The sequence below is a fragment of the Lynx rufus genome, unplaced genomic scaffold (assembly GCF_022079265.1).
Source record: "Lynx rufus isolate CCGP_SWC_20201006 ecotype Redwood Valley unplaced genomic scaffold, mLynRuf1.p SCAF_16, whole genome shotgun sequence".
Taxonomy (NCBI): domain Eukaryota; kingdom Metazoa; phylum Chordata; class Mammalia; order Carnivora; family Felidae; genus Lynx; species Lynx rufus.
The window spans coordinates 21,047,793-21,073,131 of record NW_025814830.1 but is presented as its reverse complement, the minus strand read 5'-3'; the positions used below and the strand labels follow the sequence as shown (position 1 = coordinate 21,073,131).

Sequence of the window (25,339 nt, the reverse complement as noted above, 5' to 3'; positions counted from 1 at the left end):
ACTCACGGACTGTGAGATCACGACCTGAGCCGAAGTCTGACGCTTAACCGACTGAGCCACCCAGACACCCCTTGTCTTGTTTTTTGAACTACCTTTCTTCCTCCTATTTTATTTTGTTCTTCCTCTATTACACTTTTCATTTTCCTTAAATTGCTGGTAATCCTTAATTGCCTGTTGATATTTATAAATGAAGGATTTGATTTATCAGTGTAAATAATTAGCATGACTATCGTACGCACTGTTTTAAAGGTCTGTTTTGACCACAGATCTCTTTAGTGTACCGTTGGGAGGAGCTTATTGGCAGGCTTTTGGATGTAAATTATACGGGCTGAGTGATCCTGTTGAATTCCATGATTGCCAAAATAAGGAAAGCTTCATTCTGGGAGAGAATGCAAAATCCCTTATAGTACTTCATTTTTTAAATTTTTATTTATTTTGAGAGAGAAATAGAGAGCAAGTGGGGGAGGGGCAGAGAGAGAGGGGGACACAATACTAAGTAGGTCCCAAGCTATTAGCGCAAAACCCAATTCAGGGCTTGAATTTACAACTATGAGATCGTGTCCTGAGCTGAATCAAGTCTGTTGCTTAACCAACTGAGTCGCCCAGGCGCCCCAGTATTTCATTTCTATGAGGAGTTGCCATTTGTTTCTTTCTTCTATGTTTTGGAGGTTCCTTATGTCAGTTCTTAGGCCCAACTGTTCTGCAATAGTCCTGTAGGTATTCTGATGATTACTCATGGCTTGCTCTCCCTTACTGTACTTTTTGATCTGTCCTGGGAGTATTTTGGGGAAGAACAGCTCTCCCTTCTACAGGAGCCATCTTTTGTTTCTAGTTTAGATTATAGTTTCTTCTATTCTGGTTTCTTAATCAGAATCTGTGAGCTCGCCAGTTGGCTGAAACTCTGTAATTTCAGGTGATTGATAGCATCCTTTCCTTGTTTCCAGCACTACAGATTTATTTTCCTTTTTCCCTTTACCTTTTACCCATGTTTATTCTCATTTCAGTGGGATTTTCCACAAAGGGGGGGGTAGATGCTTGTGCTCAGTCTGATTTTATTTATTCAGCACTACTTAATCTGTGTAAGTAATGTTCTCGATCTGTGAATGAGACAAAGGCCTCCCAGCTTTCATAGAGTTTATATTCTAATGGGGGCCTGAGCATATAAATAAATAACAGATTATAGTAGTAGTGGATTATAAAAAGTAATATGGACTGTGAGACACAGAGTCTTACTTATAAATTGACAATTTGAAGTAAATAAGTGGCTTCATTAAAAGTTTTGGGAAGAGCTTTAGGCAGAAGGATTAGCAAATTCAGAGACTTAAGGGGAGGAAGGAACTTGTTTTAATTAAAGGGAGGCATGTCTGGAGTGTAGTGAACAAAGTGTCTAGCACTATGAGAAGATTGGAGAGAGGCAAATGTCAGGTCTTATAGGCACTTGTAGTCTCTCATAAGGAAATTTAACTTTATTTTTTTAATACAATGAAAAGCTAATGAAAGATTTTAGAAGGGCAGCTATATGGTTTGAATATTTTAAAGATAATTTTGGCAGCTACAAAATATATTAGGTTTGGATGTTGACCATAGAGGCAAAGAGATAAAGTAATTGTAGATATATTTTGCAAAGAATACCTGTGGACTTTTGTGATGATAGGAAACAAGATGAGTCACAGATAACTACAAATTATTTGGCTTTTGCACCCGGGTGGTACTATCTATTAATATAAGGAAGCTTTGGAGGAGGGAAAATCAAGTTATTTTTTTGATACATTTGAAATGCTTGTAAGATATTAGAGTGAAGCTGTCAGGTAGGCAGTTGGAGCTTTGGAAAGATATCAGTTGAAAGTATAAATTTTGGAACTGTTTGGGTCTATGGATTATCTAGAGTGTAAGTAAGAGAAGAGACCTCAGGTCAGAGTCCCAGGGCTTTAATATTAAAGGTGAGAACCTGGTGGAGGAAAAGACAGAAGCCTGAAAATCAAGTGAAGAATAATTTAAGGAAAAGTATAGTCATCTTTGTTGAATTTTCTTTCTTTTTTTTTTTTTAAGTTTATTTTGAGAGAGCGGGAGAGGGGCAGAGAAAGAGAGGGAGACAGAATCTCAAGCAGGCCCTGTGCTATCAGTGCAGAGCCTGATGTGGGGCTCAAACTCATGAGCCAAAGTTGGGTGCTTAACTGACTAAGCCACCCAGGTGCCTCTTCTTCTTCTTTCTTCTTTTTTCTTTCTTCTCCTCCTCTTTAATGTTTATTTATTTTGGGGAGAGAGAGTGTGTTACTTCTCCTCCTCCTCCTTTTTAATGTTTATTTATTTTGGGGAGAGAGAGTATGTGTGTGTGCATGAAGGAACTGCAGGGAGAGGGGGACAGAGGATCTGAAGTGGGCTCTATGCTGACAGCAGACCAGCCCCATATGGGTCTTGAACTCACAAACCAAGATCATGACCTGAGCTGAAGTCAGATGCGTAACCGACTGAGCCACCCAGGCACCCCTATCTTTGTTGAATTTTTGAGGGATGGTATTAAGATGATTAAAGAAAGATGCTGTTAGATTTGATAATGAATGGTATTAAGATGATTAAAGAGAAACTGTTAGATTTGTTAACAGATGTTTGTCCTTCTGGATGATCAGTTTCATTGATTGGGGAACTATATTGGAATGGATTGATGAGGGAATGGGAGGTTGAGAAACTGAAGACAGAAAGTACAGATATCTCTTTTTTTGAGAAGTTCCGCTAATAATTTAGAAGTTAGCAGGGATGAGTGGGTAGGTGGAAGAACAAACCTAAATTCATTGTTGAACTTCAAAAGGCATACCATAAGCTTTACCTATCACTATTTCCTTAATTTTTTTTAGAAGTTTTCTAAGCACACAGGAGAAAATGGCCAACCTGTCCCCATTAACACCCACATTTACTCCTTCCCTTGCATATTATTTTTAAGCAAATCTCATGTAATTTCAGTTATAAATATTTCATTATATGTTTCTAAAAGACAGACCTTTAAAAACATAAGCACAATTAAAATTAACAATTCCTTAATATTAAATACGTAACTGGTGTTGAAATTTTCAGGTGTCTCATAAATGGTCTTAAAAACTTAAAAAAAAAGTTTTAAAAACCAAATTCCATGTTACATATGGACAATATCTTTTTTTAGCTCTTTTTTATCCATTGTTTTCTTTTTTTTTTGTTTTTCCTGGCAAATTATATGTTAAAGATACTGTCACTTTTACATTTGGATGTGCTGTTTGGGTCTTTATGGTGTAGGAATATAGGATCACACATTCCTCCAGTGACTTGTTTTTCCTATAAATTGTAATTTAGATTCAAAGGCTTGATTTTCTTGACAAGATTACTTAATAGGTAGATATTCTGTCAGGAGGTTCATTAAAGCCTGCTTGTCTCTGTTTTTCTGATGTTAGCAGCTGTTTATGTTTAGTACTTACATCCTTTGGTTCATTTCTGGTTGAAAACAGTATACTTTGATTTTATCATTCTTTCTTCATTTTTTATCCACAATAATCCTTAAATGAGAAACTTCTCTTTATCTGTTGTTTTGTTATCCAGTAAATGGTACAGTTTGAATTCTGTCTCTTTAAGTTTTCAAAATACTCAGTTGGTTCATTAGCGTCTTCCTATCGTGGTCAAGTAGTTTTTGCTTTTGTTTTTGTATTTAATGTCATGTGCTTGTAGTTTTCAGTATATTTGATGTTTCAGCTTTACAGTTACTATTTTTATTGATGCTCAAGTTGTCCTGCAGTGGTCAGGCCTTTTCAAGTTGCCCTTGAATCCTTTAACAAGCCTGGTTGTCTTTGATAACTTGAAGTCTGGAATAATTAAATGTTCTTGCATCATCTGATATCTGTCTGAGATTAGAATTAATTAATTTTCTTTTTTTTTTTTTTTAATTTTTTTTTTTCAACGTTTATTTATTTTTGGGACAGAGAGAGACAGCATGAACGGGGGAAGGGCAGAGAGAGAGGGAGACACAGAATCGGAAACAGGCTCCAGGCTCTGAGCCATCAGCCCAGAGCCTGACGCGGGGCTCGAACTCCCGGACCGCGAGATCGTGACCTGGCTGAAGTCGGACGCTTAACCGACTGCGCCACCCAGGCGCCCCAAGAATTAATTAATTTTCTAAAGATATGGTATTTGGAAATAATCATTACTATTTTTTTTTAATTTTACACTAGCCTATTAAGCATAATTATATTACAGTCTTTTAAATTATTCCCTTTACTTCTTGGGATATGAATTTTATTTATTTTGGCCCTTCATTGTGGTTTAGCCATTTGGGGAATTCTCTTTGTTGCTTTTTTTTTTTTTTTAATGTTTATTTTTGAGAGAGACAGAGCACGAGTTGGGAGGGGCAGAGAGACAGAGACAGACACCGGGCTGCAATTCACAAGCCATGAGATCATGACCTGAGCTGAAGTCAGATGTTTAATCGACTGAGCCACCCAGGTGCCCCTTCTCTTTGTTGCTTTTGAGTTCAGATGTATTAAAGCACATTTTTGTTTTTTAAAATTTGTCTTCTCCAACATTTTGAATTGTTTGGAGTGAGAAGGATCGCTTCTTGCATTATTTAAATCATCATATTGAGTAAAGTTCCCCTATTGCTATTCCATTTAGGGATCCACATGCTCTGAGAATGTCAGAAATGACCTCATCTGTGGCTAAAATGAAAACTACTTATTCCCTAGTGTTTTTTATATTTTTCTGTGGATGCCTTCTGTTTGCTTTTTGTTGGTAACCTTAATTAATATATTATGGTTAAGGTCAGTTTTGCTTCTGTGTATTTGACATATTTCGATCTATAATTTGATTAGGGGGCGAAACGAAATGTTTTGTTTTTCCTTTTGTAATACTTGACCATTTTTAGCTTGGAAGCAGAGAGAAGGAATAAGGCAGAAAGATCTCTGTGGAACTGTGTGAATATGTAGGGACTGAAAATAACCGTGCCAAATAAAGAAACTGGTCTTCTATTAAAATTCCTCCTACCTCATGAGTTAATGTGGATCTCAATTTGAATTTCTTTTTTCCTATGTGGGTGTCAGGAGCATAGATGTAACAGTTGTAGTTTTATAAAGTATGCCAGACAGCAAACTTTAGTGCTATTTAGAAAGAAAAAGAAGACAATGAGAACTTGGGCAAACAGTTCTTGCTAAGCCCTAAAATATATCACTTTTATTCATCCATACAGAAAACAAGCATGAGGCCAAGAGGAGGCGAACAGAGAGAGTTAGGCGAGAGAAGATAAATTCTACAGTAAATAAGGATTTAGAAAACAGAAAGAGGTCTCGAAGTAACAGCCATTCAGATCATATCAGACGAGGAAGAGGAAGACCTAAAACTGCATCTGCCAAAAAACATGAGGAAGAAAGAGGTATGAATAAATCCAAGCAGTTTTTTTTTTCAAGTATTAAAATTTTTCTAGATCCTTAATTAGATAGTAGTAAAGAAAGTGTTTGGTAGGCATTGAGCTCCTAGACTTAAAATCACAACTCATATTTTATTTTTAAAATTTTTAGAAGTTTATTTATTTTGAGAAAGAGAGAGCCTGAGCGGGAAGGGGCAGAGAGAGAGGGGGAGCAAGAATCCCAAGCAGCCCATGTACTGACAGCACAGAGCCCGATGCAGGGCTTGATCTCATGAACTGTGAGATCATGACCTGAACCCAAATCAAGGGTAGGATATTTAACCAACTGAGCCATCCAGGTGCCCCACAACTCATATTTTAGTTTGAAAATATTTCCTCCAGGATAGATGTTTGTTTTAAAAAAAAAAAAATCAGAGTTTAATTTTTAAAATCTAAAGGCTTAAATTAGGTAAAATTCACCTTGCTATAAACTGATGATAGCAGAGGGGCACCTGGGTGGCTTAGTCAGTTAAAGGTCCAACTTGGGCTCAGGTCATGATCTCACAGTTGGTGAGTTTGAGCCCCGTGTCAGGGTCTGTACTGACAGAGCCTGGAGCCTGCTTCAAATTCTGTGTCTCTCTCTCTCTCTGCCCCTCCCTTGCTCACACTCTCTTTCTCTCTCTTTGAAAAATAAATAAACATTAAAAAAATTTTAAAAAACTGATGATAGTAAGAGTTCAGAGATAATTTTCATATGACAACCCAGAGAAGCCTATTAAAATGGGTGTTTTTTGTTTATTTGTTTTTAAAGATAAATCTGAGTTCCATTAGACTTCAAACTGTTATACTACAAGTTTTAAAATTTTTCTATTGAAAGTATTCTTTAGTATGAATTTTTAAATTGTTCATTGTGTCCTCCCTGCTTTGAGGCAGCTTTGGATAGTTAGGTAAATTCTTCTTGGTCCAAAATGTATTTATATTTCTCCTTACATGTCTTCTCCTTCTGATAAGTAGTATGTCTACCAGTAACTTGTTTTTATGATTAACTAAAACTTCATCTTCTCTTTTTATACATCTTCTAAAAAACTTTTTACCATGGAAATTTCAAAGATGACACAAGAGTAGAGAGACTAGACTAGATGATGAACCCCCATGTGGCCATGAATATCTTTTGAAATTGAGACTGTCAAACCTGTAATTAATGGAAAAAGGGATAGTTGCTCTTTTTAATTACTTAAAAAACCTGTATCAAAATAATTTCATATTCAGTGAAATGCATTAATAATTTCTTGCTGGTGAGTTATACCTTGCTTTTTCAGGCATTCGTTTTTGGGTATTCAAGCATAAGCACAAATTTGTTTTGTTTTAGACATCTGAGTTTTTTTTTTTTTTGTTTTTTTTTTACCTGTTTACCATTTCTCCCTGCTTTGTATGCTTTTTTATTTAAGTTTATTTTGAGAGACAGCGTGTGGGCATGCGCTCCTTTGCATGAGTGGGGGAGGGGCAGAGAGAGGAAGAGACAGAATCCCAAGCAGGCCCTGCACTGCCCAACCATGAAATCATGAGCTGAGATCAGACACTTAACCGACTGAGCCACCCAAGTGGCCCTCTGTATGCTTTTATTTGAATAAAGTTACTACTGTTAGGGAAAATAAATTTACTGTAAAAATAAATTATATATGGTTTCTTAGCACTGTATAGCTAAAAGGATAAGGTTTATATCATATTTGTATTCTTTGAAGTATACTTAAATACTCCTTAATTCTGTGGGTAATTTTACTCCCATTTTCTCTTTCCTTCTCTTATGCTGCTCTTCCGGAGAGTTTGAGTTATTTTCTAAACATGAATGTGTTTTTGGGGGGTTTTTGTGTTTGTTTGTTTTTTAAATTTTTTTTTTAACATTTATTTATTTTTGAGACAGAGAGAGACAGAGCATGAACGGGGGAGGGGCAGAGAGAGAGGGAGACACAGAATCGGAAACAGGCTCCAGGCTCTGAGCCATCAGCCCAGAGCCTGACGCGGGGCTCGAACTCACGGACTGCGAGATCATGACCTGAGCTGAAGTCGGACGCTCAACCGACTGAGCCACCCAGGCGCCCCGGGGTTTTTGTGTTTTAAAAAAAAATATTTTTTTAACGTTTATTTATTATTGAGAGACAGAGAGAGACAGAGCATGAGCAGGGGAGGGGCAGAGAGAGGAGGAGACACAGAATCCAAAGCAAGCTCCAGGCTCCAAACTGTCAGCACAGAGCCTGACACAGGGCTCAAAATCACAAACTGCGAGATCATGACCTGAGCTGAAGTTGGACGCTTAACTGACTGAGCCACCCAGGCGCCCCTGAATGTATTTTTTAATGGGGTGATCAGAAAATCTGTGCTAAAACCTGTTTCAGAAGGGAAACTAGGTAAAGAAAAGGCAACAGGAGGGAAAAAAAAAAAAAGAGGTAAATACTGCTTGACCCAGAAAACAGAACATTCTTTTCAGTTGAAGTAAAGGGAATATAACCCAAAGAATGGAAAAGGAATGCTTCTGGTGGTGAGAGGAGATGAGAAAACAGATAATGATGGTCTTTTAGTTGGAGAAATGAAGTCTATTGATAGTTGTGCTAGGACTCTGTATGTACAGGTCTGAATTTTTATTTCATGTTAACTTGAGAAAGGAATTTACTTAGCTATAAATTCTTTTTTCAGGTATTTTCAGCTTATGGTAGAAAAATCTTGAGCTATTTCTAGAGTAAGATATGCTTTTGATTTATTTTTAATACAAACAGGAAGATGCTCAAAGCAGTTTTTGTAGAATAAACTGGAATCTTAATGTAGGCCAGGAGGGCGAGGGGGGAGGAGTAGAATCTTTTAATGTAGTCCAGGGGTCTGAGGGGGGAGGAGGTCAGCAAACTTTTTCTGTAAAGAGCCAGATAATAAATATTTTAGACTTTGTGGGCCATACAGTCTTCTGTTGCAGCTACTCTGCCCTGTCATTGTAGCTGGAAAGCAGCCATAGACAATATGTAAATGAACGGGCATGGCTCTGTTCCACTAAGACTTTATAAAAACAGGTGGCAGGCCAGATTTGACCTTGGACTGTATTTTACCAACCCTTGAGGCAGACCATGTTCCCTAAATATAATAGGGATAAGAAATATGAACTTTTGAAATATCTGTGTATTTTAAAATAGACTTCTGTCATATGCTTCTTAGTATTAAGTAGCTATTTAATTCCATTTTTATTGATTCCTTGCTCATTGGGTGCTTAAAAAGAAGCAGGCTTTACCTTTAATAAGGAAAACCTGACAGTATGTCTAAAAACACATTTTTAATTGACTGTGTTTTCTGTATTTCGAAAAAGAATAGGAAGAAGAGAGTGGGAAAGGGAAGCTTGTTAGACATCTAGAAAACAACCTGTTTTTATACAATCATAAAAACAAACCATTAAAATTTTTTGGTTGGTTTAAGATAAGTTTTTATTTTGTATGAGGGGAGTAGGATTATTTTGAATATTAGTAATGTTGAGTGACATTTTTATTAAAATATAATGGGCAATTCTGAATATCTTATTAATGAACATAAGAGATTAATGTAGAGTTCAAGTTAAAGTTGGTAGATTGAATAACCACACCTTGCTCTCCACCATCTTCAACTCCTAGTAATATTATAGTAAAGGGCCTTTTTTTTTTTTTAAAGGACCAAATACCACAAGGACAAGGAATGGGAAAAGCAGTAGAATTCTGGAAAGTGATCACTGCTTTAGTAGACCCATGAAACCTAAATTGTAAGCTCCTTTGGGGAAAACTAAGAAAGAAACTGATTTTTATTACACAACTGCCTTAAGGTCAGGAATTTGTCCATCAGTTAGGTCTGGAAGTGTAGAGGTGAAGGTGAGGTTAAAAACGAGATTGCTTGGAAGTCTGTTTTTTAATGGCCTGGTAGGGCTGTTTACATCATTTTCCCCTCCTTCCAAATTTATCCTTTGAAAAAGGTCAGACAAAACAGAGTCTCTGATTTAGGGAACACCAGGTGTCATTGAGGGCAGGGGTACTGTATTAAGATCAGGAAGACTATGTGAGAATTGGAGATGGTAAATACTGAGTTCTATACTCAGGCTTTTATCTCCCAGGTAAGAAAGAGATTAGTAGTATCTTCTCTAGGAAATGTGAAAAACCCAAGAGAAAAAGCCTAAAATAAAGATAGTTTCATTAGGGATTTCACAAAGAAATGGCCTATTCAGATCATCCTAAATTAGTGATCAGAGTCAGGCTCCACAATGTATATGAGCTAATCAGCTTTTTAGATCCCACTCATAAATATGAGCAAATTATCAAGAATTACCCAGGTTGGGGCACCTGGATAGCTCAGTTGGTTAAACGTCTGACTCTTGATTTTGGATCAGGTCATGATTTCATGGTTTGTGAGATTGAGTCCTGCGATGGGCTCTGTGCTGACAACAGGGAGCCTGCTTGGGATTCTTTCTCTCCCCCTCTCTCTGCTTCTCCCCAGCTTGTGTGCACACGTGTTCTCTGAAAGCATCTATATGGAAGGCTAAGACCACATCAACAGGAAAAAACAATAGCTTGGATAAAACAAGTTTTTGCATGAAAGAGAAAAAATTAAAACTATCATTAATGTTCGTGGCAAAAGGAGATATTGTAGTCATGAAACAAGAACAAGATGATATTTAAATAGAAAAGCACGTGTCAAAAAGTACCTAGAAAATGAACTTTAAATCTAAAACAATATGCATATAAAGATTTGCAGATGAAAAACTTTAACAGGTTTATTGGCAGAATTAAAGAATTGTACTAGAACCTAGAGCAGTAGAAAAAGAGATGAAAAAATAGAATGAGAATGATAAATTTAGAGGACCAGTTTGAGGTCAGCATCAATAAATAACTGATGTTCCAAAAAAGAACATAGAAGATGGGGGAAGTCATCGATGAAATAATTCAAGAAATTTTTCCACCTGAAGGACATTGAGTTTCCACATTGAAATGGCCCACCAAATTCCCAGACCAGTGGATGGTTAAAAGTAGAGATCATGCTGAAACGTACTATCATAAATCCTATCTCTTTTGTTAAAGGAAAACCCCTTCAAGTGCTCAAGGGAAAAAGAGGAAATCAAGATAGCATTTGGAATTAATATAATGCAGTACTACCCAGCAAGGAACAAACTACTTACATATGAACAGCATCAGTGAATTTTAAAAATGTGTTGAATGAGAGAAGCTAGACACAAAACAGTTCATGCTGTATAATGCCATATATAAGTTCAAGAACAGGCAAATGAATCTCTGACGATGGAACAGCAGTTGCTGATGAGGTGGGGGAAGCAGTGACTGGAAAGGAACATGAGGAATTTCCTGTATATTAATGATTGAGGGTGTGGGTTATGTAGGTGTATATTTTGTTAGAACTCATCCAATTGTACACTTAAGATCTGTGTATTTCATTGTATGCATATTTAGCAATAATTTTTTAAATAACTGTACAAAAAGGTACTGGCTTTTTAAAAAAAAATAGTGACACCATTAGAAGACATACTAAGAGGGAATCTATGACTTTTTAGTTGCCCACAATATGTATTAGCATGAAGGTAGTCTAAAGCCAATTTCTAACATTCAGAGTCTCAAAATTTTTGCTACCTGTACTCCCCTTTCTCAGGAAGCTACTGCAAGATACATGGCATCAAAAGGAAGAAGTAAACCAAGAAAATGTCCTGGCATCCAGGACACAGAGTCCAACTCGAGAGAAAGATGGTTATATCCAGCATGATGTTGAAGAGAGATCTCAATGATAATTAATTGTGTAGCAGGTCCAGAAAGCAACCATTTCAGATTGGAGCAGAAGACTTGGAGAGACTTCTTCAAGAAGATAAAATTGATATAATGCCTAACGTGTAAACATCCTGAAAGATCTATACAACTTGGAGAGAGTTTGGGTTCAATTAGTAATGAAAATTAACCAGATGGAAAAAGAGAATCTCTTCAGGGAAAAAAAACAATGTGCAGTAAAAGTGAAATCATTTACATAGTTAGAATAATATAAACATTGAATATTGGTCTCATCAAAATTGTGATATAACTGAATTCTAACTTTCTCTGGTGGAAGGTCAATTAATAATGCCTAAAACCACGAAGTAGCATCATATAAAAATGTTGCTTAGAGAGGCAAAAACAAAAAGAAACAACTGAGAAAAAAAATAGTTGCATTTGGAGAGTGAAAAATGTACATGTGGGGAGGAGGACTTCTGTTTTTTGTGATAAGTTTTATAAAAGTGATTTGAGTCTAAACTTATGTATGTGTTTAACTTTGCTTAAAAAAGCCAAAATAAAACAAGTAAACAAAAAAAAACCAGACAAAAATAGAATCTTAGAAGACCCCAAAAAAAGAATTTGGCAGAATGTGCACAAAGATATTTATTGTGATTTTAGCTGGCTCAGGAGATAATATATAGGTTATTTTTATTTCAACTTTCTACCATGAACTTGGGTTACATTTGTAATCAGGAGGGTGAAATTAGAATTAAATGTAGGTTATTCTTATTTCTTGAAGAAGTTAATATATTCATGAAGGTACTGTTGGTGTTCAGAAGGGAACAACATCTTTAGGATGAGGAAATTTATTTTGATTGGGACAGTGAGCACTCATCCTAGTGAAGAGAAAGAAATACTTGAGGTTTTTACAGAAATGATGTAGATACATGAACAGTGTGTATAGAAATATATACAGTTTCCATTTAGTTCATGGCATTTCAGTAACTCCTTTGTGTAATTTCTAAAAATTTTCAGTTTAGTAGCATGATACTATATAACATTTAATATACAGTGTTAGTATTATAGTGTTTATTATCATCTAAAGAAATACTTAAAAGCTTTAAGTATTTTTTTAATTACTGAATTTACTGCCTTTATATTAAGCTTTCTCTTTTTCTTTTAACAGAGAAACAGGAAAAGGAAATTGACATCTATGCTAACCTCTCTGATGAAAAGGCTTTCGTGTTTTCAGTCGCCTTGGCAGAAATAAATAGAAAAATTATCAATCAAAGACTTATTCTCTGATATTTGTCTGCACAATGTGTTGAAACTTTCTTCAGGATTACATCAGCAAATTCTCAAACAGTTGTGGACTCTCAGGAGCATTCTGACTGCATCAATAAGGGCCATTGATTGTTTTTTTTCCCCTTGTCATTTAGCCTGTGCCACACTTTGGGAGCAAAGCTGTAGGCTTGGACTGTTCTGGGATTTCCTTGTTTACCAAGGAGTATTGTCAGTGTTTTGTGTTTGGGATATAAGTAAGTATATTTACCAAAAACAAAAACAAACAAAAACAATGGATGGCTGTTAAAAGGGTAAAGGGGTAGGGGGTGGGAGTGGAAGAATGAAAACTAGGGAAATAAAACGCTTGTTAGTTTTCAGGTTTGCCACCAGAGATGCAATATTTTAAGTACTTGGAAAAAGAGTGACTTTTAAAAATATATATTTCAGATTTTCAGCACTAACAGATTGCATATATACAGTTCATTTACTTTTAATAAATTGGCAATTGATATTTTATTGAATGGGGAATTAAGAATATAAACTGTAAATTTTGTCTTGATTTTTTTCTTGGCCTTTATTTTTATGACTTAAGGTATGAGTTATATTTTGGGAGATACTTTCTAGACATTTGGGAAGTTTGGGTGCTATATGAAGAAAAACATTTAAGGATATATCATACTTCAGATATAAACATCTTGTTTTCTTGAATGTAATTTATTTATTGGTTTAAAAAAAAACCTTTTCTGCTCTCAAGATGGTGCCTGTTAACCTAAACATAAGATATATTTATTACATACAAAATATTTCTTAGCCACTTTTAAGCAGTAATGTTTTATCTGAATGGATGTTCATTTATACATCCTGATAATTATTTAAATTGTTACTTAACCTCACTCTGGAAAAAAAATAAACCTTAATATTGAAACTAATAGATTAATAGTGTGGTATAAGTTTGTGCTCTATGAAGTTGTGAACTATATTTAAGTTCTTAGTTTTTCTAGTCATAAATGATAACTGTTTATAGCTGATTTATTTTATACTAGATGCTTTTGCATTTTTGCATATCAATTTAACATTCAAATTTGACCATAACTTCCCTTATTTCAGGTACCTCCCTCTCCCACCCCAGTGGCCAAATCTGTTTAGAAGTCCAGAAGCCCTATTAGTGAAGGTAGTCATCAGCCAGATTTAACTTGAAGAGAATTTCCCTCTCAGTTTCAATAGTAGCATTGGCAGCTTCATCCTGCATCTCCCATCACCTCCCAAAAGAAAAAAAGATTCACATTTTTTCCTATTTCATTTAAATGGTAGCCAGCAGAGGGAGCTTAAGAGGTACTCTAGGTAGGATGCAGAATTATTCTAAGAATTTTCTAAGAATTCCTTTACCCTCAATCCCCCTATTTACCTGCAGGTACTACTACAATTATCTTGTATGCATTTTAAAGCTCTAGTAATAAAGTTTATTCCCAAGCATGCTAATGTGATTTTATCTTTGAAATATAAGAAAACTTTTTAATTTGACCAAAAAAATAATATCTAAAATGCTTGTGAGTATATGTATGTCCTCAGAAAAAGGGAGAAAAGCTTATGGAGTAGGCATCTCTTTAAAGAATTATTGATGTCAGAATCTATCCATTTAAAGCTGGAGACCTTAGAGGAAAGTCATGTTAAAATAGTCATGTATACAATAAGGGTGGAGACTGGTGACTAGGCTGGAACTTGCCATGTAAAGAGATAATTTATTTCAGATGCTCATAAGGTTAAATCATTGTCTTATTTAAAAAGTTCTTTGGCAGAGGGACAAATTAAGCTTCTCCTATTTGTGATGTAACCTATTTAAAAAATTTCTCTAAAAATTGTATTCTCTGATATGTTTATAATCTATCTCATTATAAAGCTGAATTTGTCTAAAAATGTTGTAATGGCCTCAGAATATATTAGTTGTTATTGGTGTTTAAGAAGCCTTTATTATCAGCAGATATCCTAAGAACATAATTGTAGTAATTTAATTATATAATCCAAAATTTATTCTGCTCTAATATCTGTAAGTGATGTGATTATTCAGAATGCCCTAAAATGATTCCATAATTAGATTAGGTCCATTGAAGATATGTTCATTCTTAAATGTGAACAAAATTAAATACAAGGTATTTGGGAGTTGTTAGGTTAAACTATACAAATTTGTATGTTTACCTCCCCCACCCAATCCCATTGTATTCCAGAGTGTTTTCATTGGGGGGTGGGGGGGAAGGACACTTAAATTTTTGAGATTTAATTTTTTTTTTAAACAACACTTCTTACATTTTTATGGGCAGAGAAGCCTTCGGTTGTACTTAATGTAAGTTATTTAAGGAAATCCTGCAAATTATTTCTTCTGTACCAATCAATGGAAATGATCAAACAGCTTGAGACAGTTTACATCATGATGACATAAAATATAAAATTATAAATGACTTAAAAGTTTAGCCAGAATAAATGCATACTTTTTGAAACTTCAAAAGTACTTTAAAAAATAATGCTCAATATGTGATGACATTTGTGGTGTTTGCTAAAAGTAATATGTACGTGTTTTTTCTGAGATAAGAATTCAAATTGAAAAGTGTTTGACTTTCTGAACTATGGTAATTGCATTTGATTCTCTAATTCTAACTGCAAAACTTTTTACCTCTTTTTGATAATTTTTACATTCAACATGCATATGTTTATCCTTTAAATTTGGAGAAATTAAGCTCTCATGTACTTCATATGAAAATATTAATCAAATTTGTTTGATTCTGCATACAAAAATAAGCTGTGGATAGAATTTTTAAATTTTTTGTACAAATGTAGTTGGGTTTCCTTTTTTTCATCTTTGATTCCTGTTTTTCTAAGCCTTGTTTTTATATTTGGGTATATGTATCTATATATGCATGTACACATATATATATTTATTTTACTTTTTCTAGTCGTTCTTATGTGCTGGGTTTTTTTAATGTTTTATTTATTTATTTTGAGAGAGAGGAGCACAAGCAGGGGAGGGGTAGAGAGAGGGAGAGTGAATTCCAAGCAGAGTCCATGCTGTCAGTGTAGATCACAACCTGAACTGAAATCAAGAGTCAGACAGTTAAGGTACTGAGCCACCCAGGCGCCCCTCTTTTGTGCTGTTTTAATCCACTTAGTTTATTAGTGTTCATTGCTCAAGGATTACAACTATAATAATAATGAGTATCATAACCTACAAAGCAAACTCTCTGGAACGAAAAGTATGAGGTACATAATAGACTCTATGCTAGACTGGAATAATTCTTTTTATCACAAACATTTTCCTTTGTATTATTAAGGAATCTTTTATCCTCTTACCATTAAGAGTGTCATTCCCCTCCCCCTTAATGTTTTTTCAGTGTGCTTTTTATTTCTTTGCCTTATTACACTGGCAAGGACCTCAGTACAATATTGAAAAAGAATGGTGAGAGAGGAAGATACTTGCCTTGATTCTAGTCCTGGGGAAAACATACTCAGTCTTACACCATTAAGTATGGTGTTTGCCATAGGTTTTGTGCTGTAGAATGCCCCTTATTAAATTGAGGAAATTCCCTTCTTATTGGCTGAGAGTTCTTATTTTGAACATTTGTTGAATTTTGTCAGATGGTTTTTTCCATGTAAACTGATGATTTTTCCTTTAGAAAACTTATTTTTCCCTTCAGAATGTTAATATAGTGGGTCACATTGATTTTGATTATTTTTTTATTATTCCTTTTTTCTTAGTTTACTTTTATTTTTTATTTTTATTTTTATTTTTTAATGTTTATTTATTTTAGAGAGAGAGACAAAATGCAAGTGGGTTGGGGCAGAGAAAGAGAGGGAGGCACAGAATCTGAAACAGGCTCCACGCTCTGAGCTGTCAGCACGGAGCCTGACACGGTGCTCGAACTCACCAGCTGTGAGATCATGACCTGAGCCGAAGTCGGACACTCAACCGACTGAGCCACCTAGGCGCCCCATTAAGTTTATTTTTATTTTTGAGAGAGAGAGGGAGAGAGGGCATGAGTGCAGGAGGAGCAGAGAGAGGGAGACACAGAATCCAAAGCAGGCTCCAGGCTCTGAGCTGTCAACACAGAGCCCACCACGGGGCTTAAACTCATGAACTGTGAGATCATGACCTGAATCAAAGTTGGACGCTTAACCAACTGAGCCACCCAGGTGCCCTAGGCTGACAGTTCTTAGAGCACATTAAAAACTCCCTCACTTCCTTCTGGCCTCCATGGCTTACAAGAAATATGCAGCCATTCAAATAATTTTTCATCCTTTTAAAGCATTATTATTTTTTGGCTGCTTTCAGCACTTTTTGTCCTTTTTATCAGTTTGATTATGATATGTCTGGGTATGGCTTTTTCTGGCTTTTTATTTTCTGTGTGAGGTTTTGTGAGCTTCTTGAATGTGTAAGTACATATCTTTCATCAAATACATAAAATTCTTAGCTATTCAGATATTTTTGCTGTTCTACCTCCTTTCTCAAACTCTGACTGAGACTCCAAAGATTTTAGACTTTTTGGTATTGTCTCACAGATCCCAAGGGCTCCCTTCATTTATTTTTTTCATTTTTTACTGCTCTGTTTGGATTGGATAGTTTCCAATTGGATAGTTTTGGATAGTCAAGTTTACTGACTCCCCTTTTATCTCCAGTCTGCTTAGTTCATCCAGTGAATTTATTTTTATTTTTGTAATTTTTTATTTCTATAATTGCCATTTGGCTTTTCTTTAGATTTTATATTCCCTTTCTGAAACTTTCTATCTTTTCATTTGTTTCAAAAATGTTCACTTTGGGGCGCCTGGGTGGCTCAGTCAGTTGAGTGACTGACTCTTGATTTTGGCTCAGTTTGTGATTTCTGGGTAATGAGATTGAGCCCCGCGTTGTGGAGCCTGCTTAGAATTCCCTCTACGCACTGGTGCGTGCACTCTCTTCCCAAAAGAAAAAAAAAATGATCGCCTTTAGCGTATGATTATAATAGCTGCCTTAACATCTTTTCTCCAGTTATTCTAAAATTTGTGTCCTGTCATAATTGGTTTCTGTTGATTTTTGAGTTGAAGTTTTCTTAGTTCTTTGTGTTGTAAGTAATATTGGACTTTATCTTTGATATTTCAAATACTGTATATGAATCTCTGGGTAACTAAGAACAGTAGTCAGCCAAGTGGTTCAGGCTGCACATTTTGATGGAACCTCTGGTTCCAGTATCCGTTCAGTTTCTAAGTGATTGCAGTACTATTTAGATCAGTTCTGCATGTGTACTACTCTGGCAAGTCAGACCTAGTTCTACTGTGTAACTCCCTTCTCAAAACTTGTGCTGTGTTATTTAGGGTCAGATCCATTGCATACACAGCTCAGAGGTAAGCCCAATAAATCACAACTCTGGGATCACACTCTTCATTTTCCTATTTTTTACAGTCTTGACACTTTCTGGCTCATTAGAACCTCCCTTCTCAGTCTTTCATCTAAAAAGCTGAGGCTTTAGTTTCTTCCTTCTGCTGTACACTTCCGGGGACTGCATCTGTGGTGAAAAGGTAACAAGGCAGGGAAGAAAAGCAATGGGGATTTACCCACACTTGGGATCATAACTCATGGTGCAAGAGAAGGGATCCATTTACTCTGAATGCTCTGAGATTTAAGTGCCTTACCAGGTGTGGTTGCTGTGGTATATCATCTGGGACCTGGAGTGATGAAAAAGGGAGAAAACAAGGGGGAGAAAAAAAAGACATGACCCACCCTCTCTGACCTTTAGGAGTTTCCCACTCTTGAGATCAGAAGGGGAGGGCTTCTGTTGGCTTCTTTTGTGTGCATTTGGTGCATACTTCCATGGAAGTTCACATTCAGACTGCCTTTGGCTCCAAGCTAGGCAGTAACTAGAGGATTATAAAGTCTTTGCCATTTCTGTGGAATTTAGAATTTGGGTCTGCTTTCCTAATTTGTCTGCTACTAGCATTTATATTTCAGAGTCTTCAGGATATGCTCCATGCATTCTTTCCAGGATTTAAAGTTATATTCAGTGGGAGAGGCAGGTGTATCCTTACTCTTATTTGCCTTAGAATTGGAGCCTCACAGTTGTTTTTTGTTTTGTTTTGTTTTGTTTCAGTTCAAATAAGATCAGGTGCACCTGGGTGGCTCAGTCGATTAAGTGTTTGACTCTTGGTTTTAGCTCAGGTTATGATCTTAGTCATGAGATCAAGTCCCATGTCAGGCTCCACGCCCAGCGTGGGATTTTCTCTCTCCTCCCCTGCTTGTGTACATGCTCTCTCTCTTAACAACAACAAACAAGATCATATGTCACTACCTACAATATGTCTTAGAGTTCTTCCTATGTCTCATAGAGTTCTTTACTTTGGAACTTTATGAAGATAATGTTGAGTTAACTGGACTCCCTCCATAAATAAGAAATACTACATATGTGTGGATAAATGTAGCTAAAGTATAATAGATTCAGGAACCACTTTCCAATTTTTCTTTAAGAAAATAGTAATTTTTGAATGTGGTAAAAAGACTTATTCTCCAGTCTACAGTCTCTATTATATAACAACTCATGATTCACATTCTAGAGTGTTATTTTATATGTTAGCATACTCATAAGTTGTAATCTTTGAGTAATGGCCAGAATTGTTGCCCTCCAATATGCTTTGCAAAATAGTAGCTATATGATGCTGCATCTCTAATCCGAGTGTTCTCTTTGGTGACAGTATGTGCTATGGCAGTGGTCTTCAAGCTGGGAAATAAAAACACTTTCCACAGGGATGCAGAGGTCCTGATAATTTTAAAATATATTTTGAGATAAAATTCGCATACCATACAATTCACCCAAAGTACACCTTTGGTATGTTATGATAAGAAATTGTGGCAAAACAGGCATAACAAAATTTCCATTTTAACTATTTTTAAGTTTATGTTTGAGAGAGTGAGAGCAGGGGAGGGGCAGAGAGGGAGAGAGAGAAAGAGAATATCAAGCAGGTTCTGCATGTTAACTGCAGAGCCCAACATGGAGCTCAATCTCACAACCGTGAGATCATGACACAAACTGAAGTCAAGAGTCAGATGCTTAACCAACTGAGCCACACAGGCACCCCTATTTTAACCATTTTTAAGTGTACAATTTAGGGGCACTACATTCACAGTGGCAATCATTGTAAAACTTTTGTCACCCCAAATAAAAGCTCTGTAACTATTAGGCAATAGCTTACCATTCCCCCTTTCCCTAGCCCATGGTAAGCTTTAATCTACTTTCTCCAAATTTGCTTATTCTAGATATTTCATATGAGTGGAATCATATAATATTTGTCCTTCTTTTCTCCAGCTTATTTCACTTGGCACGATTTTTTCAAGACATCCATGTTGTATCCTATATCAAAACTTCATTACTTTTTATGGATGAATAATACTCCATTTTATGTGTATACTACATTTTCATTTATCCATTCATTTGTTGATAGATCCTTTGGTTCCACTGACATACAAGTTTATGTTGGAGTCCCTCTTTCAGTTCCTTTGGTTATAAACCTAGGGGTGGAATTGTTGGATCATATGGTAATTTTATATTTAGCTTTTTGAGGAACTATTTTCCATAGTGGTAAACTATTTTCCAGTTTACATTCTCACCAGCAATGTACATAATTCAGCAATTTCTCTACATCCTTGCCAACACTTGTTTTTTTGTTTGTTTTTGTTTGTTTTTGTTTTTTTTATATATATATGAAATTTATTGACAAATTGGTTTCCATACAACACCCAGTGCTCATCTCAAAAGGTGCCCTCCTCAATACCCATCACCCACCCTCCCCTCCCTCCCACCCCCCATCAACCCTCAGTTTGTTCTCAGTTTTTAACAGTCTCTTATGCTTTGGCTCTCTCCCACTCTAACCTCTTTTTTTTTTTTTTTTTCCTTCCCCTCCCCCATGGGTTCCTGTTAAGTTTCTCAGGATCCACATAAGAGTGAAACCATATGGTATCTGTCTTTCTCTTTATGGCTTATTTCACTTAGCATCACACTCTCCAGTTCCATCCACGTTGCTACAAAAGGCCATATTTCATTTTTTCTCATTGCCACGTAGTATTCCATTGTGTATATAAACCACAATTTCTTTATCCATTCATCAGTTGATGGACATTTAGGCTCTTTCCATCATTTGGCTATTGTTGACAGTGCTGCTGTGAACATTGGGGTACAAGTGCCCCTATGCATCAGTACTCCTGTATCCCTTGGATAAATTCCTAGCAGTGCTATTGCTGGGTCATAGGGTAGGTCTATTTTTAATTTTCTGAGGAACCTCCACACTGCTTTCCAGAGCGGCTGCACCAATTTGCATTCCCACCAACAGTGCAAGAGGGTTCCCGTTTCTCCACATCCTCTCCAGCATCTATAGTCTCCCGATTTGTTCGTTTTGGCCACTCTGACTGGCGTGAGGTGATACCTGAGTGTGGTTTTGATTTGTATTTCCCTGATAAGGAGCGACGCTGAACATCTTTTCATGTGCCTGTTGGCCATCTGGATGTCTTCTTTAGAGAAGTGTCTATTCATGTTTTCTGCCCATTTCTTCACTGGGTTAATTGTTTTTCGGGTGTGGAGTTTGGTGAGCTCTTTATAGATTTTAGATACTAGCCCTTTGTCCGATGTGTCATTTGCAAATATCTTTTCCCATTCCGTTGGTTGCCTTTTAGTTTTGTTGGTTGTTTCCTTTGCTGTGCAGAAGCTTTTTATCTTCATAAGGTCCCAGTAATTCACTTTTGCTTTTAATTCCCTTGCCTTTGGGGATGTGTCGAGTAAGAGATTGCTACGGCTGAGGTCAGAGAGGTCTTTTCCTGCTTTCTCCTCTAAGGTTTTGATGGTTTCCTGTCTCACATTCAGGTCCTTTATCCATTTTGAGTTTATTTTTGTAAATGGTGTGAGAAAGTGGTCTAGTTTCAACCTTCTGCATGTTGCTGTCCAGTTCTCCCAGCACCATTTGTTAAAGAGGCTGTCTTTTTTCCATTGGATGTTCTTTCCTGCTTTGTCAAAGATGAGTTGGCCATACGTTTGTGGGTCTAGTTCTGGGGTTTCTATTCTATTCCATTGGTCTGTGTGTCTGTTTTTGTGCCAATACCATGCTGTCTTGATGATTACAGCTTTGTAGTGGAGGCTGAAGTCTGGGATTGTGATGCCTCCTGCTTTGGTCTTCTTCTTCAAGATTCCTTTGGCTATTCGGGGCCTTTTGTGGTTCCATATGAATTTTAGGATTGCTTGTTCTAGTTTCGAGAAGAATGCTGGTGCAATTTTGATTGGGATTGCATTGAATGTGTAGATAGCTTTGGGTAGTATTGACATTTTGACAATATTTATTTTTCCAATCCATGATCAGGGAATGTCTTTCCATTTCTTTAAATCTTCTTCAATTACCTTCATAAGTTTTCTATAGTTTTCAGCATACAGATCCTTTACATCTTTGGTTAGATTTATTCCTAGGTATTTTATGCTTCTTGGTGCAATTGTGAATGGGATCAGTTTCTTTATTTGTCTTTCTGTGGCTTCGTTGTTAGTGTATAAGAATGCAACTGATTTCTGTACATTGATTTTGTATCCTGCAACTTTGCTGAATTCATGTATCAGTTCTAGCAGACTTTTGGTGGAGTCTATCGGATTTTCCATGTATAATATCATGTCATCTGCAAAAAGCGAAAGCTTGACTTCATCTTTGCCAATTTTGATGCCTTTGATTTCCTTTTGTTGTCTGATTGCTGATGCTAGAACTTCCAGCACTATGTGAAACAACAGCAGTGAGAGTGGGCACCCCTATCGTGTTCCTGATCTCAGGGAAAAAGCTCTCAGTTTTTCCCCGTTGAGGATGATGTTAGCTGTGGGCTTTTCATAAATGGCTTTTATGATGTTTAAGTATGTTCCTTCTATCCCGACTTTCTCAAGGGTTTTTATTAAGAAAGGGTGCTGGATTTTGTCAAAGGCCTTTTCTGCATCGATTGACAGGATCATATGGTTCTTCTCTTTTTTTTTGTTAATGTGATGTATCACGTTGATTGATTTGCGAATGTTGAACCAGCCCTGCATCCCAGGAATGAATCCCACTTGATCATGGTGAATAATTCTTTTTATATGCTGTTGAATTCGATTTGCTAGTATCTTATTGAGAATTTTTGCATCCATATTCATCAGGGATATTGGCCTGTAGTTCACTTTTTTTACTGGGTCTCTGTCTGGTTTAGGAATCAAAGTAATACTGGCTTCATAGAATGAGTCTGGAAGTTTTCCTTCCCTTTCTATTTCTTGGAATAGCTTGAGAAGGATAGGTATTATCTCTGCTTTAAACGTCTGGTAGAACTCCCCTGGGAAGCCATCTGGTCCTGGACTCTTATTTGTTGGGAGATTTTTGATAACCGATTCAATTTCTTCGCTGGTTATGGGTCTGTTCAAGCTTTCTCTTTCCTCCTGATTGAGTTTTGGAAGCGTGTGGGTGTTCAGGAATTTGTCCATTTCTTCCAGGTTGTCCAATTTGTTGGCATATAATTTTTCATAGTATTCCCTGATAATTGTTTGTATCTCTGAGGGATTGGTTGTAATAATTCCATTTTCATTCATGATTTTATCTATTTGGGTCATCTCCCTTTTCTTTTTGAGAAGCCTGGCTAGCGGTTTGTCAATTTTGTTTATTTTTTTCAAAAAACCAACTCTTGGTTTCGTTGATCTGCTCTACAGTTTTTTTAGATTCTATATTGTTTATTTCTGCTCTGATCTTTATTATTTCTCTTCTTCTGCTGGGTTTAGGCTGCCTTTGCTGTTCTGCTTCTATTTCCTTTAGGTGTGCTGTTAGATTTTGTATTTGGGATTTTTCTTGTTTCTTGAGATAGGCCTGGATTGCAATGTATTTTCCTCTCAGGACTGCCTTCGCTGCGTCCCAAAGCATTTGGATTGTTGTATTTTCATTTTCGTTTGTTTCCATATATTTTTTAATTTCTTCTCTAATTGCCTGGTTGACCCACTCATTCGTTAGTAGGGTGTTCTTTAACCTCCATGCTTTTGGAGATTTTCCAGACTTTTTCCTGTGGTTGATTTCAAGCTTCATAGCATTGTGGTCTGAAAGTATGCATGGTATAATTTCAATTCTTGTAAACTTATGAAGGGCTGTTTTGTGACCCAGTATATGATCTATCTTGGAGAATGTTCCATGTGCACTCGAGAAGAAAGTATATTCTGTTGCTTTGGGATGCAGAGTTCTAAATATATCTGTCAAGTCCATCTGATCCAATGTCTCATTCAGGGCCCTTGTTTCTTTATTGACCGTGTGTCTAGATGATCTAGCCATTTCTGTAAGTGGGGTGTTAAAGTCCCCTGCAATTACCACATTCTTATCAATAAGGTTGCTTCTGTTTATGAGTAATTGTTTTATATATTTGGGGGCTCCGGTATTCGGCGCATAGACATTTATATTTGTTAGCTCTTCCTGATGGATAGACCCTGTGACTATTATATAATGTCCTTCTTCATCTCTTGTTACAGCCTTTAATTTAAAGTCTAGTTTGTCTGATATAAGTATGGCTACTCCAGCTTTCTTTTGACTTCCAGTAGCATGATAAATAGTTCTCCATCCCCTCACTCTGAATCTAAAGGTGTCCTCAGGTCTAAAATGAGTCTCTTGTAGACAGCAAATAGATGGGTCTTGTTTTTTTATCCATTCTGATACCCTATGTCTTTTGGTTGGCGCATTTAATCCATTTACATTCAGTGTTATTATAGAAAGATACGGGTTTAGAGTCATTGTGATGTCTGCATGTTTTATGCTTGTAGTGATGTCTCTGGTACTTTGTCTCACAGGGTCCCCCTTAGGATCTCTTGTAGGACTGGTTTAGTGGTGACAAATTCCTTCAGTTTTTGTTTGTTTGGGAAGACCTTTATCTCTCCTTCTATTCTAAATGACAGACTTGCTGGATAAAGGATTCTCGGCTGCATATTTTTTCTGTCTAGCACCCTGAAAATCTCGTGCCAATTCTTTCTGGCCTGCCAAGTTTCAAAAGAGAGATCAGTCACGAGTCTTATAGGTCTCCCTTTATGTGTGAGGGCACGTTTACCCCTTGCTGCTTTCAGAATTTTCTCTTTATCCTTGTATTTTGCCAGTTTCACTATGATATGTCGTGCAGAAGATCGATTCAAGTTACGTCTGAAGGGAGTTCTCTGTGCCTCTTGGATTTCAATGCCTTTTTCCTTCCCCAGTTCAGGGAAGTTCTCAGCTATTATTTCTTCAAGTACCCCTTCAGCACCTTTCCCTCTCTCTTCCTCCTCTGGGATACCAATTATGCGTATATTATTTCTTTTTAGTGTATCACTTAGTTCTCTAATTTTCCCCTCATACTCCTGGATTTTTTTATCTCTCTTTTTCTCAGCTTCCTCTTTTTCCATAACTTTATCTTCTAGTTCACCTATTCTCTCCTCTGCCTCTTCCATCCGAGCCGTGGTGGTTTGCATTTTGTTTTGCATTTCATTTAAAGCGTTTTTCAGCTCCTCGTGACTGTTCCTTAGTCCCTTGATCTCTGTAGCAAGAGATTCTCTGCTGTCCTGTATACTGTTTTCAAGCCCAGCGATTAATTTTATGACTATTATTCTAAATTCTCTTTCTGTTATATTATTTAAATCCTTTTTGATCAGCTCATTAGCTGTTGTTATTTCCTGGAGATTCTTCTGAGGGGAATTCTTCCGCTTGGTCATTTTGGATAGTCCCTGGTGTGGTGAGGACCTGCAGGGCACTTCCCCTGTGCTGTGGTGTATAACTGGAGTTGGTGGGCGGGGCCGCAGTCAGTCCTGATGTCTACCCCCAGCCCACCGCTGGGGCCACAGTCAGACTGGTGTGTGCCTTCTCTTCCCCTCTCCTAGGGGCGGGATTCACTGTGGGGTGGCGTGGCCCGTCTGGGCTACTTGCACACTGCCAGGCTTGTGGTGCTGGGGATCTGGCGTAT

At 36.7% G+C, this 25,339-nt stretch overlaps 1 protein-coding gene across 3 annotated transcripts in view; it reads left to right on the top strand.

The window, feature by feature from the left end:
* The window catches only part of LOC124511284 (UPF0547 protein C16orf87), a 34,602-nt gene extending 20,984 nt beyond the window's left edge, over positions 1 to 13,618 (top strand). The window contains exons 3-4 of one of the 3 annotated variants that reach the window (XM_047078340.1): positions 5,201 to 5,383; positions 12,290 to 13,618. In XM_047078340.1, coding sequence (XP_046934296.1) covers positions 5,201 to 5,383; positions 12,290 to 12,408 — 302 coding nt within the window. In that variant the 3' untranslated portion in view covers positions 12,409 to 13,618. Of the gene's footprint in view, positions 1 to 5,200; positions 5,384 to 11,011 lie in introns of all 3 variants that reach the window. The other 2 variants (XM_047078341.1, XM_047078342.1) reach the window with 2 other exon arrangements.
* Positions 13,619 to 25,339: the final 11,721 nt, after the last annotated feature.